A 13,897-nucleotide genomic window follows, 5' to 3' on the forward strand; every position below is an offset into this window, starting at 1 on the left:
TCAGAGTCCTGATGCTAGAGACTTGCTCACGTCCATGGGGGGGTTGGCAGGCATCAATACATGTGCCCAAGCCCTGCACTGAGCTCCAGGGCGAGGGCAGCAGCTGCACCCCTGCTCTCTTGGGCTCGTCTCCCACAGCCTCTGCCAGGGTTAGGGTTACCCAGCTCCCGGGCTCCAGCCCCCCAGCGACCAGGAGGAGGATAGGCCACCCAGCAACACACAGAGGACAGCGGCTGCCCTTGGGGTGCTCAGAGGTTCTAGGGCAGAAATAGGGTGGAGGGAGGGGGTTCTTGAGAGGGGCAGGGACTAGCCGACCCAGTGGGGAGCCACTGTGGAGTTTAAGAGGGACAGTGCCCAAGAGAGTCAGTTATCATATGGTCTCACTTACTTGTGGAGCATAAGGAATAACACGGAGGACATGGGGAGACGGAGAAGAGAAGGGAGTTGGGGGAAATCAGAGGGGGAGAGGAACCATGAGAGGAACCATGAGAGACTGTGGACTCTGAGAAAAAAACTCTGAGAGTTTTGGAGGGGCGGGGGTGGGGGGGTTGGGTGAGTCTGCTGGTGGGTTTTAAGGAGGGCACAGATTGCATGGAGCCCTGGGTGTGGTGCATACACAATGACTCCTGGAACACTGAAAAAAAATCAAATTAAATTTAAAAAAAGAGAGAGAGAGTGCCTGCTCCAGTTTCTGTTTAAAAACTCATCTAGGGGGCACCTGGGGGTCTCAGTGGGTTAAACCGCTGCCTTCGGCTCAGGTCATGATCTCAGGGTCCTGGGATGGAGTCCCGCATTGGGCTCTCCGCTCAGCAGGGAGCCTGCTTCCTGCTCTCTCTCTGCCTGCCTACTTGTGATCTTTCTCTGTCAAATAAATAAATAAAATCTTTAAAAAATAAATAAAAATAAAAACTCATCTGGCTGGAGGGCCAGGTGGGTTCTTGGACATGGGGGGCAAGTGGGTTCTCGGACGCAGGCTGAGGCCGGGTTCCTGGAGGAGGCTTTTGATGCACAAAGACGTAGGAAAATCAAGGTGGTTTGACGGGAGGGCTGTGTGTGTGAAGGGGCAGACATAGGAGTGACGGGGTAGGGATGGAGGTGGCAGCCATGGGGATCTAGGGCAACTCCAGTTGAGACGCTGGAGAAGAAACCGGAAAACCCAGAGCATCGCTGAACAGGAGCAGGCAGGGAAGGCTCACGTGCGTCTGAAACGTCGTGGCCCCTCAGAGCCGCTCAGGCCCTCTGCACCTCAGGGCTCACAGCAGCGTCATTACAATCTTGAAACTTTGCAAAGCACAGGCCCCCTGACTGGTGGAAGGAGTGGCCTGGAGGTCAGCTGGGGGTGGTGAGTCAACGCACGCAGACAACTGAGCCAAGAAGCCAGGGAGGACCCAGGATGGAGCCAGGGACAGGGTCTGCAAGACAGCTGAGCTGGAGGAAACCCTAGGATCCAAGGAGCAGTTGGAAAGGGGACGAGAGGGAGGCACAAGCAAGGTCAAAGAGGTGGAAGGAAGGTGAGCGATATGGGAAGGGTCCTACTGAGAGGGAGCTGTTCCAGGGAAAGGGACTGGGGCTTGTCCAGCAGCTGAGCTGAAGGGCCAGCTGCGGGGCAACGTTAATGATGCAGAGAACCCGGGGGAGCCGGAGGCGCTGAGGTGGGGGTGCGAGCAGGCATGTGGTGACTTCCCGAGACGGACGAGGGCCGTGGCACGGCGTGAAGAACTCCTGCCTGACAGCGAAGGCAGAGCAGAGGGAGCTGGTGGGCGCTGGGTCCCGACGGTGACACAGCAGAGGGGTCCGAGGCCCAGGCTCCCTGCCAGGCGCAGAGGGGTGCACGTCTCAAACAGACACACGGAGCGCTCTCTGCCTCTTCCAGCTTCAGTCAGTAGCAAAGTCTTCACAGACATTCTGCTTCGTGTTCTTGACAGCAGCCTTGGAAGGTTCCGGCGTGCCGGCTTACCAGCTGCACGTCCCTTAAGACTGGTCCAGGTCCCCGTTCTGCTGCTGGGGCTGTCCACGTGCCAAAGGTCTGGGGCATTTATCAACTCAATTTGTGGAGAGGCGTGTGATTTTTATAGATAGTAGTTTAAAATTCATATGTAGTGAATCTGTCCTTTTGCTCACATTTCATAACCTTTACCTGTGGTCTTCCCAGGGCTGCACTGGTCCCAGGCTCCGCAGGGAGGACCCAGAAAGGCCCTCAGAAAGGCCCACCACGCTGACCTCAGCACCCGAGAGCCAGGGCTCCCCTGGGGCCCCAGAGCCAGCAAATCCCGTTCTCTGTTAGACAGTCCCTACAACCACCTAGAGGCATCAGGAAAAAGAGCCACCTCCTCTCTTCTGGCTTTCTGTGGAGAATCTTTTAAGATCTGAGCAGACTAACCCCTTCTTTCTCACTCACACGCGTGCATAAACACCCATGAGCACACGCACACGCTGATCTGAGCCCGACCGGCTCCCCAGCCGTTCCGGAAGGAACACTGAGAGTGACCACAGCCCCTCCTCTCTCGCCTCAGTGACCCTGCTGAGATGCACGCAGATCAAGTACATCTTGGGACAATCCCCAGGGAGCCTGTGGCATGACCTCGGAGAGCACTGCAGGGCTAAATCTTCTCACGGTTCCAACACAGGCAAGGGTAGCTCCTGGACCCCCGGCCCCCGAGCTGGGCCCCCCACCAGAAACAGCCAGTGTCACACCAAGCAGAGTTTATTGAGGCGCTAGACTGCAGGGAGTGTTTGCAGCGGCAAAGCGGACGCTGGTGTGGCCAGGGCCGGGGTGCGCACCCCCTCCCAGCATCTGCGGGCTCGGGGTTAGCATCAAGAGCTACCTCTAATCTCCCCCAGGGCCCTTCTGGGGGGCCCTTCCCTGCTTCCCCCGAGCTCCATGTGGGGCAGTATGGGGGTCCCTCTCTTTATCCCTGTGGTCAAGGATGGGGTAATCCTTTGAGATTCACTATAAAAATTAAAATTCCTTTATAAATCACAGGGGAGGGGCAGGAGGGGGTGGCCTGGGAGCCTGGTGCCACCAGCCACCTCGAGTCTCGGCTTCCTCTACGATCCTCCCAGTTCTGACCCCAAGTAAAGAGCAGAGGGCGAGGGTTTGCAGGCACAGAGAGGGGCAGAGACAGAAACAAGGAGCTAGGAGGAGATCAAGGGGCGGAAGAGGGGGACACAGAGAGAAAGAACGGGTCAGAGGGAAAGTGGAGAGGACTCCTCTCTCCTGCGGCCCCTGGGGAGCACGGAGGAAACTCCCCGACGGCGGTTCCCACGCGCCCCCAATCCAGTTCTTGCCAAAGCCGCGGTGGCTTCTGGAGAGGCGCCCAGCCCGGCGGCCCCTGCAGCAGGAGGGCGGCGGGCGGCTACTCCAGATAGATGTCCTCTGTGGGGCAGGCGTACTCCAGGTGCTGCTGGTAGTACTCCAGGAAGGCGCGGCTGGGGGGCAGGGAGAGGGTCTACCAGCCATGCGGGCCCCCCCAAGCCGCCCCTGCCCCCCGCCCGCAGCTCTCCCTCCTCACCCCCGGGGCGCGCCCCTCATCCCCAGACCCCACTCCTCCGCCCTGGGGCCTGCTGAGCACACGCTCGGGGAACTGTGTCCCTCCCGTCCCAAAAACACCCCTCCTGCCCCAAGTCTTCAAATGTGCTTGCCACCCACTCCGGACCCTCGGTCTCCCTCCCTCCCACCCACACTCTCCTCCCCACCCTGTCTGCTCCCAGGCCCCACCTCCTGCCCGTCTTCCCAGCCCTGAGCTCCCACCCGGGCACTCCCCACCCCACTCACCCCACGCTCTGGGCCACGGGCCTCATGGACTCCTGGGAGACGAAGACGTGGCAGGCGAAGCGGCTCAGCAGAGGGTGTTTGGTGATGAAGCCGAAATAGCTGCGGGGGAGGGGGGGTTGGTGTGGGTGGGGGGCGTCAGAGCACCAACCCACACCACACCGCTGGGTCCTCCCCACCGGCCCCCAGGGACCCAGAGACAAGAGTCAGGAACAGAGGGCTCAGGGACAGAGGAGGGATGGAAAAGGTGTGAGTCCCACAGATTAAAGGTCTGAAGGCGCCTTTTTGGGGTCCAGTCCAAGCACGGTGCGAGGCACCTACAAGGGGTAAGTGACCTGTGTGAATTTCTCTGGGACAGGGAGGGCCCCCCACCCGGAGCCTGCCCCTAGGCCACAGGGTGGGGGCTCGTTCCCGCCTTCCTGGTGCGAGTCGCCCAAGCCCAGCCCCACGGCTGCTCCCGCCACCTCTACAGCCATGATCTGAGCTCTGAGCTGGGCTGGGCATTGGCCCCAATCTGCTAAACCCTCATGGAGAAAAAGCTCCCACCCTGGCTCGGTCACCGGCTGGGGTCACTTCCCCAGCTCAGTCTCATTCAGCCCTCTCCTGAGTCTGCCCCGTCCTGCTCGTCTAAGACATTAACAAAACCTGGTCTGGAGGGAGGGCCTGTTAGAGCAGTGCAGCAGAAGACCCGAAGACTCCCCTGACAGTGGCTGCTCCAGTCCACAGCAACTGGACTTGGGTCTGTGGTTCCACAGCATGGGAATCCACATGGCAGAGACACTGCCAAGACGCCATGCTCGTGTATCTATGACAGCCTTGTCTCAAACGCTGTGGTCAAACAATCACACCTATGGTCACCAACACTCAGATGTCGCTTACCAAGCCCCAGGCACAACTACTAGTACTACTAGTACTATGACTACTAATACTACTACTATTAGTACTACTAACCCACATACCCCTCCCAACAGCCCTGTGAAGTAGGTGCCCTGATCTACTGTCTCTAGAGGACAGAGTTGAGGCCCAGAGATGGTCAGAAATTTGCTCAAGGACACACAGCCGGTGTGGGACCTTACAGGCCACATACTCCAGCCTCATCCAGGTCCTGCAAGTCCAGCACAACCCTCATCGCTGCCTGCTTCACGAAGAGAGGCGTTAAGGGTTCACCTAACACTATTTCGTTAGCGCCTCCTTATGTGAGAGACTGGGCTGAGTTCTGAAGTGACAAATACTAGGAAGGTCTGGGCCAGGACAGTAGTTCCTTGGTCCCGTCCGCTCCCCCCACAGCCTCCCCTCCATCCTGACCCACCGGTCTGATCACCTTTCTCTCATGGGCTTGCACTTGGGTCCGTGTTCAAGCAACCAGGCCTGATTCTCTGTTGTCCGCCCCCTGCCAGAGCCGTTCTCAGCCCACTGCCTACCCGGGCCTCATGCAGACCAGTCCTTGCAGTACCAGAGCTGCCCTGTTCGGCTCTGACCCTGCTGAGGCTTGACCCCATGCCCCAGGCAGCAGACACAGCCCTTCTCCCCACCCTCGTTACCACAGAAATGCCCAAATGATACAAGTGCTGGACCGCAGATCCGTGACAAGCCTCAGCTCCGGTCCCCACGTCCCTCCTACATCTAACCTGCCCTTGATGACCGGCTCCCCCCATAGCCCACCAAGTCTTTTCGAGCCTCTGGTTGGCCCTTTCTTTCTGGTGACATCCTGTTTCCTTCATCGAGGACACCGGGAAGAGCAGGCAGGAGCCGGGCTGGGCAGGAAGCCTGTGCACTCACCCAAGCCGGTTACCGCTCTGGTCCTCTCGCTGCCCCCCTGCTGTCCCTTCTCACTCCGCCTGTCTAGTTGGCCTCCACCACAGTAACCCACCTGCTCCCAGCTGATTCTCTTCCCTCCGCGTCTCCCTCCCACTCCAGACGGCCGGTCTGATGGCACTGCATCTGCACCTGAGTGCCACATGCCCAGCACGTCGGGCCTACTCACTCCACACTCCTTCTCCAGGTGTAAGGGTCACTCTCTGCCCATCACCCAGGAGGCGCACCACCCTTGGTTCTCCCTCCAGGCCAGCCTCTACATCCCATCAGCCTTGGGCCTGCCTGTTCCACCTCCTAAGTGCCCCCAGCACACTGTCCCTGCACAGCCTCGGCAGCACCTGGCCTCTGGCAGGAACACACGGGGCCATCCGTCCACAGGGCAGCCAGGACCAGCTCGGCCACCTGGTCACCCCATGACAACACTGCAGAAGGGACTGAGTACAAGCTCTGTGACGGATCCCAGTACTCCTGGTGTCTCTCCAGCCTCATCCGAGCTGCCCCCCAAGACACCTGGCGCCCCTCACCCACAGCCTTAGCTCAGCTGGCTCCCTGCCAAGACCCACCCCGTGACTTATCTTCCAAGGCTTGCAGAGTGGACCTCAGTGCCCTTCCTGAGCCCCAGGAGAACTCACCCCACTCTCTACAGGTCTCTACAGCCCCACACAGACTTCTGCCAGACCCCAACAGGTGCTTCAAGCATATACTTGCCTGTGTCTCTGTTTCCCCACCCAGACCAGATGAGAGCTTGCCTGAACCCAGTCTCCTGCACCCAGGGCAGACTGGGTGCCATGTGGGTGCAGGTGGGGCAGTCAGCGTGGGGGAGGGGGGCTTGTATCCAGGCAACGCTCAGGGCTTGTGGGGACTCGGGGGGTGAGGCCCTTACCAGCTGTTGCGGGGATGGCAGCCACAGAAGGAGATGTTCTTCATCTGGAAGAAGTGACTGCAGTGCTGGAACTAGAGCAGAGACAGCCGAGCATGCCCAGTTAGCCGCGGGGCCTGGGGCGCCTGCCAGATATCCCTCCAGTGGCCCCTCCCGCCTTAACCCGTGCCCAGCCGCCCCCAGGCCTCAGGCCCCAGCACTCCCACCTCAGGGCCTCCGCTCAGACTCAGTTTCACCCCCCGAAGGGAAATCTCGAGGTCACAGGAGGCAGGAGGACGCAGGTGGACGGTCAGCTTCCGGGCAGTAGCAATCTGGGAAGAAGTTGGGGGCAGAGAGCCTCAGGACCCTGCAAGGGTGTCTTTCTCTCCCCTGGGTGCAACATTTCACATTACGGATGAAGACTCGGCTCTAACCCTCGAAGATAGGAACTGGTGGTCTCAGCCACTCCTCGGGCTCAGGCCCAGCTCGCCACCTGTTTGCACTAAGCCTGCCACTCCCTTCTGCTCCTCCAGACATGACCACGGCCCCCCAGCCCTGGCCTCCTCGGTGTCCATCCCTGTGGGCTGGATGGGAGTGCTCGGCAACAGAGCCATCCTGGTCCTCTGCTGCTTCCCCACTAGACCACAGGACCAGCAGACGGGCAGGCTCACTAAACGTCTACCGAGTGAACGAGCCAGTGAGCAGACGACTCCCAGGAAAGGATGTGTGAGAGTCGGTCTTGATTTACAGACGAAAGGAAGACGGACTGCAGGAAGGGTGGAGCTGGGGGGACGGTGGGGGCCCTACTTCAGGCGACCAAGCTGCAAGGGCAGAGCAGGCGGCAGAGCACGCCGAGTTCCGCTGAGGGTTTGAGGGAGGGAGAGACCTGCCAAGCTCTGCCCCAGGCCTGTGTGCCCAGACCCTAGTCAGAGCTGGGATCTCTGCCCGAGGCTCCCAAGGCACCATCAGAACCCTCGGCGGCCAGAGGCCCGGGTCCTCCAGAGGCTGGGCCAGCCCATGGGGTTGAGGGGGGCCGATGACCCCGGACTGACCTTCTGCATGGCTGCACACAGGATGCCGTTGCCCTGGTGACAGGGCACCTCTACAGAACCCAGGAACTGCACGTCGAAGCGCTCCACCCAGCAGGGACTCCGCTTGCTCCCTGGGGAGAGGGAGGCGTCACCAGGGGCCCAGAGCAGGCGGAGAGGGCGGTGAAGCCCGGGTGACAAGCTACCCCTTGGGGATGGGCCCTCACCTAGCAGGTCCTTGGCAGGGCCAGGTACCGCATGGGCGTAGAAGGCAGGGAAGACCCCACGCTCCCCTGTGCGCATGTTGAAACCGCGAAACCAGAAGTCATCCTCCTCGGCTTCCACCAGCACCGGGTCGTCCACATCCAGCTCCAGCTCGTCCGGATGGCGAGGGATGAACCTGAGGTCCGGTGGGAGGTGGGAGGTCACTGGGGGGGAGGGAGGAGACCCAGTGGGTGGTGTCCACCCCAGTCCCACAGTGTCTGTGGACCAAGGCTGGGGGATCACGGACAGCAAGCAGGGAAAGGCTGTACCTGAAGACAGCCCGGTGGGTTTGCTCTTTCTCCTCCCCATTGACCAAGCAGGAAAAAAGACCAAAGGACTCGGTGCCTGAGACACAGACACAGGGAGAGACAGACACTGAGGAGGCAGAGGAAGGAAAGTACTGGAAGGCCTAGCTGCGTTCCTCCCCGATGCACCCCTCAGCAGTCTGGTGGAGGCTGTCCCGAGTCCCAGAGGGACGGAGACCCTGCCCATCAAGGGCCGGAGGCAGAAGAGCTCTCCCCATTCCGCTGCGCACCCTGCGCAGGGGGCCTGGGGAATGCTGCAGGCACATGGTCCTGGGTAAGAGGGCAGCGCCTAGCCCTGACCACCCTCGGACCCTCGGGCTACCCGGGGCCCGCTGGGGACCATCCCCCTTGCCCCACCTCCCACTCACTCGAAGAACGAGATGTGCTGTTGACAAAGACGTTGAGGAACTTTTTAGAGAAGGTGAGGTCAGGGCTGTCCGGAGAGGCGTCCTCCGGGCCCTGACCACCACCCAGCAATGCGGCCGCCGTCTCCTCCTCGCTGGCCTCGCCACCGCTATCCTCCGAGCCGTCGTCCCCCAGGCCTGCGCAGCGCCGCAGGCTGACCAGCTCCAGCTGCGTGTGCTCGTCCACCACCAGCGTGTACTTGACCGCGTCGTACACCAGCGAGGCGTCCAGCGGCGCGGCGGGGCCCACGCCCCTGCCGCCAGGGGGGCCCACCTTGTCATCGGCGTCGCCCTCGTCCTCTTCATCCTCATCGTCCTCCTCGGAGCAGGCGGCGGAACAGGAGCGGCCCGGCCGGGCGCTGCGGCCTGCGGCAGCCCACAACGGCGTGATGGTGTCGCGCGTGGGGTTGCTGAGGAAGAGGCAGGGCCCGGGCTGGGCGGGGCCGGGCCGAGGGGCGGAGGGCGCCGGGGGTGGCGGCCCGCACAGCGTCTCCATGTCCACCAGCTCCACGCCGCCCCGCCCTGCAGGCGCCTCCGAGCCCTCGGTGGCCCCGTCGGCGGGCGACGCGGCCTCCCCGGAAGGACGGGACGCGGGAGACAGGCACTGGCCGGGGCAGCGGATGGGCGAGGAGCCCTCGGAGATCATGCGGCTCACGAGGTTGCTGAGCAGCCAGGGCGAGTCGGCGTCCTCGCTGAGGTCGGGCTCAGACTCGGACCCTGATTCGTACTCGCTGTTGGTGTCGTCGGGGCCCACGGGCAGGAAGGCGGGGCGACGCGGGGGCTCACAGGGGGCCTCGGGCTCGGGCTCGGGCTCAGGCTCGGAGGCAGGCGATGAGGCCTCCTCGATGGAGTTGGTGAGGTGCGAGGAACGGCCGCTGCTGCTGCTGCCGCCGTCGCTGCTCAGCTCCAGCTCCGTCTCTGAGATGGACGAAATCATGCGCCCCAGGCGCGCACCCCCCGCGTCCTCCGAGTCGGAGCCCGGCGAGGACAGCTCCTGGCTGCTGCGCCGGCCACCTCGGCCCCCGCTGGAGCGGCTTCCCAGGTCGGCCTCGATGCCAGGATCCGAAGAGGGCGAGGCTCCACAGGGCGCAGGGGCACCCGCGGCCGGTCGGTTCCCTTCACAATCGCAACCCAGGCGCACAGGGGACTGCGCCCCGCGCGGGCTGGCGTCTGCGGGCTGGAGGGACGCCGGCGACTCTGCAGAGCAGGGATTATGTATCAGCAAGCCCACTCGGCCCCCTTCCTCTTCCCCTTGCCTGCTCTGACCCCACCACCAGCACCACCACTCTGCTCACCTCTGAGGGGCTCTTGGGGAGGGGAGCGCAGCACTGTCTCCTGCCAGGAAGCTGGAGGCACTGGGGCAAAGCCTCCATTGTTGTTCAGGGAGTCCTGGGGGTGGGGTGGGAGAGCCATAAGAAAGCAGCGCTGAGGGGGGTCTCCAGCTTTCAGGGGTAGGACAGGCTGCCATGGGCAGCAGAGTCCCAGATGCTAAAAACCCAGGTTAACTCCAGGATGTTGTGGGTGGGTCTGGATGCTCACCTGAGCTCCCAGCGTAGTCAGATGGAGAGTGGTGGGCCGGTTCTTGTGGGGTTCATCCACGGAGGGGGAAGGAATCAGGGTCTCGGGGGCAGGGGCCTCCGACACAGGGCCTCCTGCCTCCTTGCCCTCCCCTTCACCTTCCTCCTCTTCCTCCTCCTCCTCTTCCTCCTCCTCATCCTCCTCCTCTTCCTCCTCCTCCTCTTCATTGTCATCGATCATCTCAAACTCCTGGAAGTCATCCTGGAAGGAGCAGATGGGGTGCGGCTGCTCCGAGCGTCCTAGGGAGAGACTGTCCTGCAAGAAGGGGGGACAGGCAGAGCTGGGCCAGAGCTCAACAGTGACTTGGGGTTCCAAATCCCAGGACAGGGGAAAGCAGAAGCTATGAATTAAGGGAGAGAAGACTTCAGTTCACTCTGCTCCCCACCAACTGAGCAGTTTTTTTAAAAATCTGCTTAGGGGGCACCTGGATGGTTCAGTCAGTTAAGAGTGTACCTTCCTCGGGGGTCATGATCCATGTGTCTGTCCCAGGCTTTCAGCTCAGTGGGGAGTCTGCTTCTCCCGATCCCTCTGCCCCTCCCCCTGCTCATGCTCTCACTTGCTGTCTCTCTAAGATGAATAAACAAAAAAAACCTTCTTTTAAAAATCTGCTTAAGGGGCACCTGGGTGGCTCAGTTGGTTACGCGACTGCCTTCGGCTCAGGTCATGATCCTGGAGTCCTGGGATCGAGTCCCGCATCGGACTCCCTTCTCAGCAGGGAGTCTGCTTTTCCCGCTGATCTCTCTCCTCTCATGCTCATTCTCTCTCTTTCTCTCTCTCAAATAAATAAATAAAATAATTTTTTTTAAAAAATCTGCTTAAGATACAAAAAGATCATTCCTGTTCTTGGTAAGAGCTCAAACTCCTAAGCTTAAGGAACAGATCTTCTCAGGGTAGCTTCAATCCACATGCCACCCTATGTTATCTCCAAAGCCCATCACATCTGACACCAGCACTCCTTCCTTCATGGCATTTTAACCCAATTCACAATCCCTATATTCTGCTGCACCCCCCTCCCCCCCACAGGCTGCAAGCTCCACCAGACAGGCCCATGTCCATATTGTGTACCAACATATCCCACCTTGAGAACAGGACTTAGCCTACAGATACTCATTGGAGTGCATGAAGACAACCCAGGATTCACCAAGCCTGCACCAACCTCAGGGCCTTTGACACACTTGATAGCTTTGCCAGCAAATCCCCGCCTCCCTTATCCGCCCAGCTCCATCCAGTCTTCCCCAAGGGCAAGGTTGGGTGCCATTTCCCCTGGAAAGTCTCCCGGAAGGCCTCAGTGTCTGTTGGGTTCCCACCCCTTTCATTGTCCCTAGTGTGCTCCCATTCCTTGGAACTCAGTCCTTGATATTCAGCCAGCCAGCCAGTGCCTCTGACATGTCTTTCTCCCCTACTGACTTACAAGCTCCCAAGGACAAGGGCAACACTTGCCCCATTCTCCTTCCACACACCCGGAATCCCCAGTACTTGCCACATGGCGGTTCCTCAGAAATGTTCTTGAATGAATGAAAACAGAAACATGGAGAGACAGGGAGGGGGTGGAGAAGAAGCCGGAGATGGGGAGAGAAAAGATACCAGGGGTGGAGACACAAGGCAGAGGAGGCAGGAGAGGTGGGGACAGGGCTGGGAGGGAGACAGCAGGAAGGGGCGGGGTCTTCCTAAAACATGGTCTGAGGACTGAAGGCATACCTCCCCTCCCCCAAGCTAGCCCAGTGACAGGGGCCAGGAGAGGAATGCTGAGGACAGCCCTCTGTGGAGGGTGTACAGTCTGAAAAAAGAAAGGTTTGATATCAGGAAGACCCTGAGCCAGGAGGCCCACAGGGAGGAGACAATCAGAGGGTTTCTTATTTCAAGGCTGAGCTCAGACCCACACGAAAACTCCAAGTGAACAGTAAACAGAGCCAGAGTGAGGCTCTCCCTCGAAAGGCTTCCAGTCCCCCAGCCCCTTGCCCACCTTCTCGCAGTGGTCCGAATCATAGCTGAGGCCCAGGCCACAGTCATCGGTGATCTCAGACAGGTCCTCATCATCAAATTCTTCCAGGCTTATGTCCTGGGGAGGCCTGGGAGAGGAGACCATGGTCAGAGAGCAACGACAGGGCTCCCTAGAGAGCCATAAACTCTGGACTCCCTCCCTGCCTGGATGCTGGCCCTATGGAGGGACCCCCCCCCCCCAGCTGCTAGGCCCAATGGTCTCCAGAAAACCCAACTCCCAGAGCCGCATACTGCCATCACCTTGAGCCCCAGGCTGTGCTCTTCAACAGATTTCCCCCACAATCTGAGCCATGACCAGCCCAGAGGAGCCTCTTTCCCCTCAACCCTCCTCCCACTCCTCCTCTCTCTTGGAGAGCCAGCAGCCTCTCCTCCCTGCTCCCCTGGGTCACAGCTTCAGCCTCAGAGGAGTCGGCTGAGCAGAGTTGGGGGAGGGAGAGCTGAAGCTGCAGCGGCAGCTGGGGGGGGGGGGGGCAGGTAGGCCTGCTCAGCGAACAGAGTCTACTAGCCACTTTGTCTCCCCGCTCCTCCCCGAGACAGGTCTACACCCAGGGATCCAATCCTCTCTCCACCTCAGCCCCTTCCCCCAAGGGCTCCAGGCTTGATTTCAACTCTCTCCCTCCCTGAGCCCTACAGGCCAAGACAGGCCTTTACCAAAGACAGGCCCAACAAGGCCAAAAGGACACTGCCAAGCACAGAAGGTGGCTCAGTGTCCTGCCCACACAGGCTGCCGGGTCAGAGGCTCAGCCCAGGTCCTCCACCCTTGATGGGTCAGCTGCCCAGGCTGGGTGCGGCACTGGATCCCAGCGGGATGGGGGGGGGGGTCATTAGGGCTAGAAAGGGGGGACGAGAATAGGACAAAATTAGAGACCCTGCAGGGAAGGAGGATGGGGAGCAGGAGTCAGAGGCCTTGGGAACAGAGAGGAGACTGGGGCTTGGGTCCCCAAAGGCGATGGGGGTGGGGTGGCAGGGCCGGGTCGGAGGAGGCTGGGGACTGGGTCGGGGAGGGGGTTGCGGGAAGATAAGGGCCTGCCAAAGCCCGGGGCGCCCGAGTGCGTACCTGCAGCCTGGCGGCGACAGCGAATGAAAGGTGGAAAGAGAAAACATCTCCGCCCGATCCGCCATCTTCTCCGGGGAAAGGCCTGCCGACTGCGGCGGGGGGAGGGGTGCGCGGAGCGACGGCCCCGCTCGCCCTTCGTCGCTCCCTCTCTCGGTCTTCAGCCCTCCCCGAGTCACCTCGTGACACGCCCTGCGACACCCCGCCCGCCGACACACCTCGACACCCTGCCAGGACACCGCGGCAGGCGAGCGGCGGCGCCGCAGGGGAGGGGAGAGGAGAGGGAGGATCCGGGAGCGGAGGGAGGGGACAGCGGAGGGAGGGAGGGGGCTGGCGGGGAAGCTGGTTGGAGGAGAGAAGATGGTTTGACGGAGAGGCTCTGGTTCGGGAACGGTCGGCTTTGGTTTTTCCGGGGGGTGGGGAGGTGAGAAGCGGGTTGGCGGCAGGGTGGGGGCGAGATCAGTTCGTGTACAGGAGGGTCTGCGGGGCGGGGGGGGGGCGGGCGGAGAGGGAGAGCCTTCGGTTTGAAAGCTGCGGGGGGACGTCGGAGGACGGCCGCGGTCCGGGTCCACGGACCACTGGTTCGCTGGGAGGGGGAGGGGCTCGTGGAAGGGCGGGCGCCGCCCGGAGCTGCGCTGGCGTCCGGAAGAACCTCAAGAGTTGGGGTCCCAAGCCTGGGCCTGGGGGCGGATCCAGACCCAAGCAGGGCTGGGAGCTGTCCGCCTCTGGGTGCTGATTGGGCCGATGGAGACGTCTCGCTAAAACGTGCTGATCGCGGCTGAAGGAGCTGTTCTCCCAGAGGGTGCTGATCCGTGCT

General features: G+C 61.2%; 1 protein-coding gene across 1 annotated transcript; it reads right to left on the reverse strand.

The window, feature by feature from the left end:
* Nucleotides 1-2,688: 2,688 nt before the first annotated feature.
* On the reverse strand, nucleotides 2,689-13,379 carry MAPK8IP2 (mitogen-activated protein kinase 8 interacting protein 2). The gene is made up of 12 exons (XM_059401657.1): nucleotides 13,084-13,379; nucleotides 11,989-12,094; nucleotides 9,987-10,280; nucleotides 9,743-9,836; nucleotides 8,412-9,644; nucleotides 8,008-8,083; nucleotides 7,702-7,874; nucleotides 7,499-7,608; nucleotides 6,674-6,778; nucleotides 6,471-6,541; nucleotides 3,776-3,874; nucleotides 2,689-3,429 (listed from the first exon to the last, which is right to left on the reverse strand). Exons 1-12 carry the CDS (start codon nucleotides 13,146-13,148, stop codon nucleotides 3,357-3,359), a joined length of 2,499 nt encoding a protein of 832 aa, XP_059257640.1. The 5' UTR covers nucleotides 13,149-13,379; the 3' UTR covers nucleotides 2,689-3,356.
* Nucleotides 13,380-13,897: the final 518 nt, after the last annotated feature.

This window comes from Mustela nigripes, chromosome 6, assembly GCF_022355385.1.
Source record: "Mustela nigripes isolate SB6536 chromosome 6, MUSNIG.SB6536, whole genome shotgun sequence".
NCBI classification, from domain to species: domain Eukaryota; kingdom Metazoa; phylum Chordata; class Mammalia; order Carnivora; family Mustelidae; genus Mustela; species Mustela nigripes.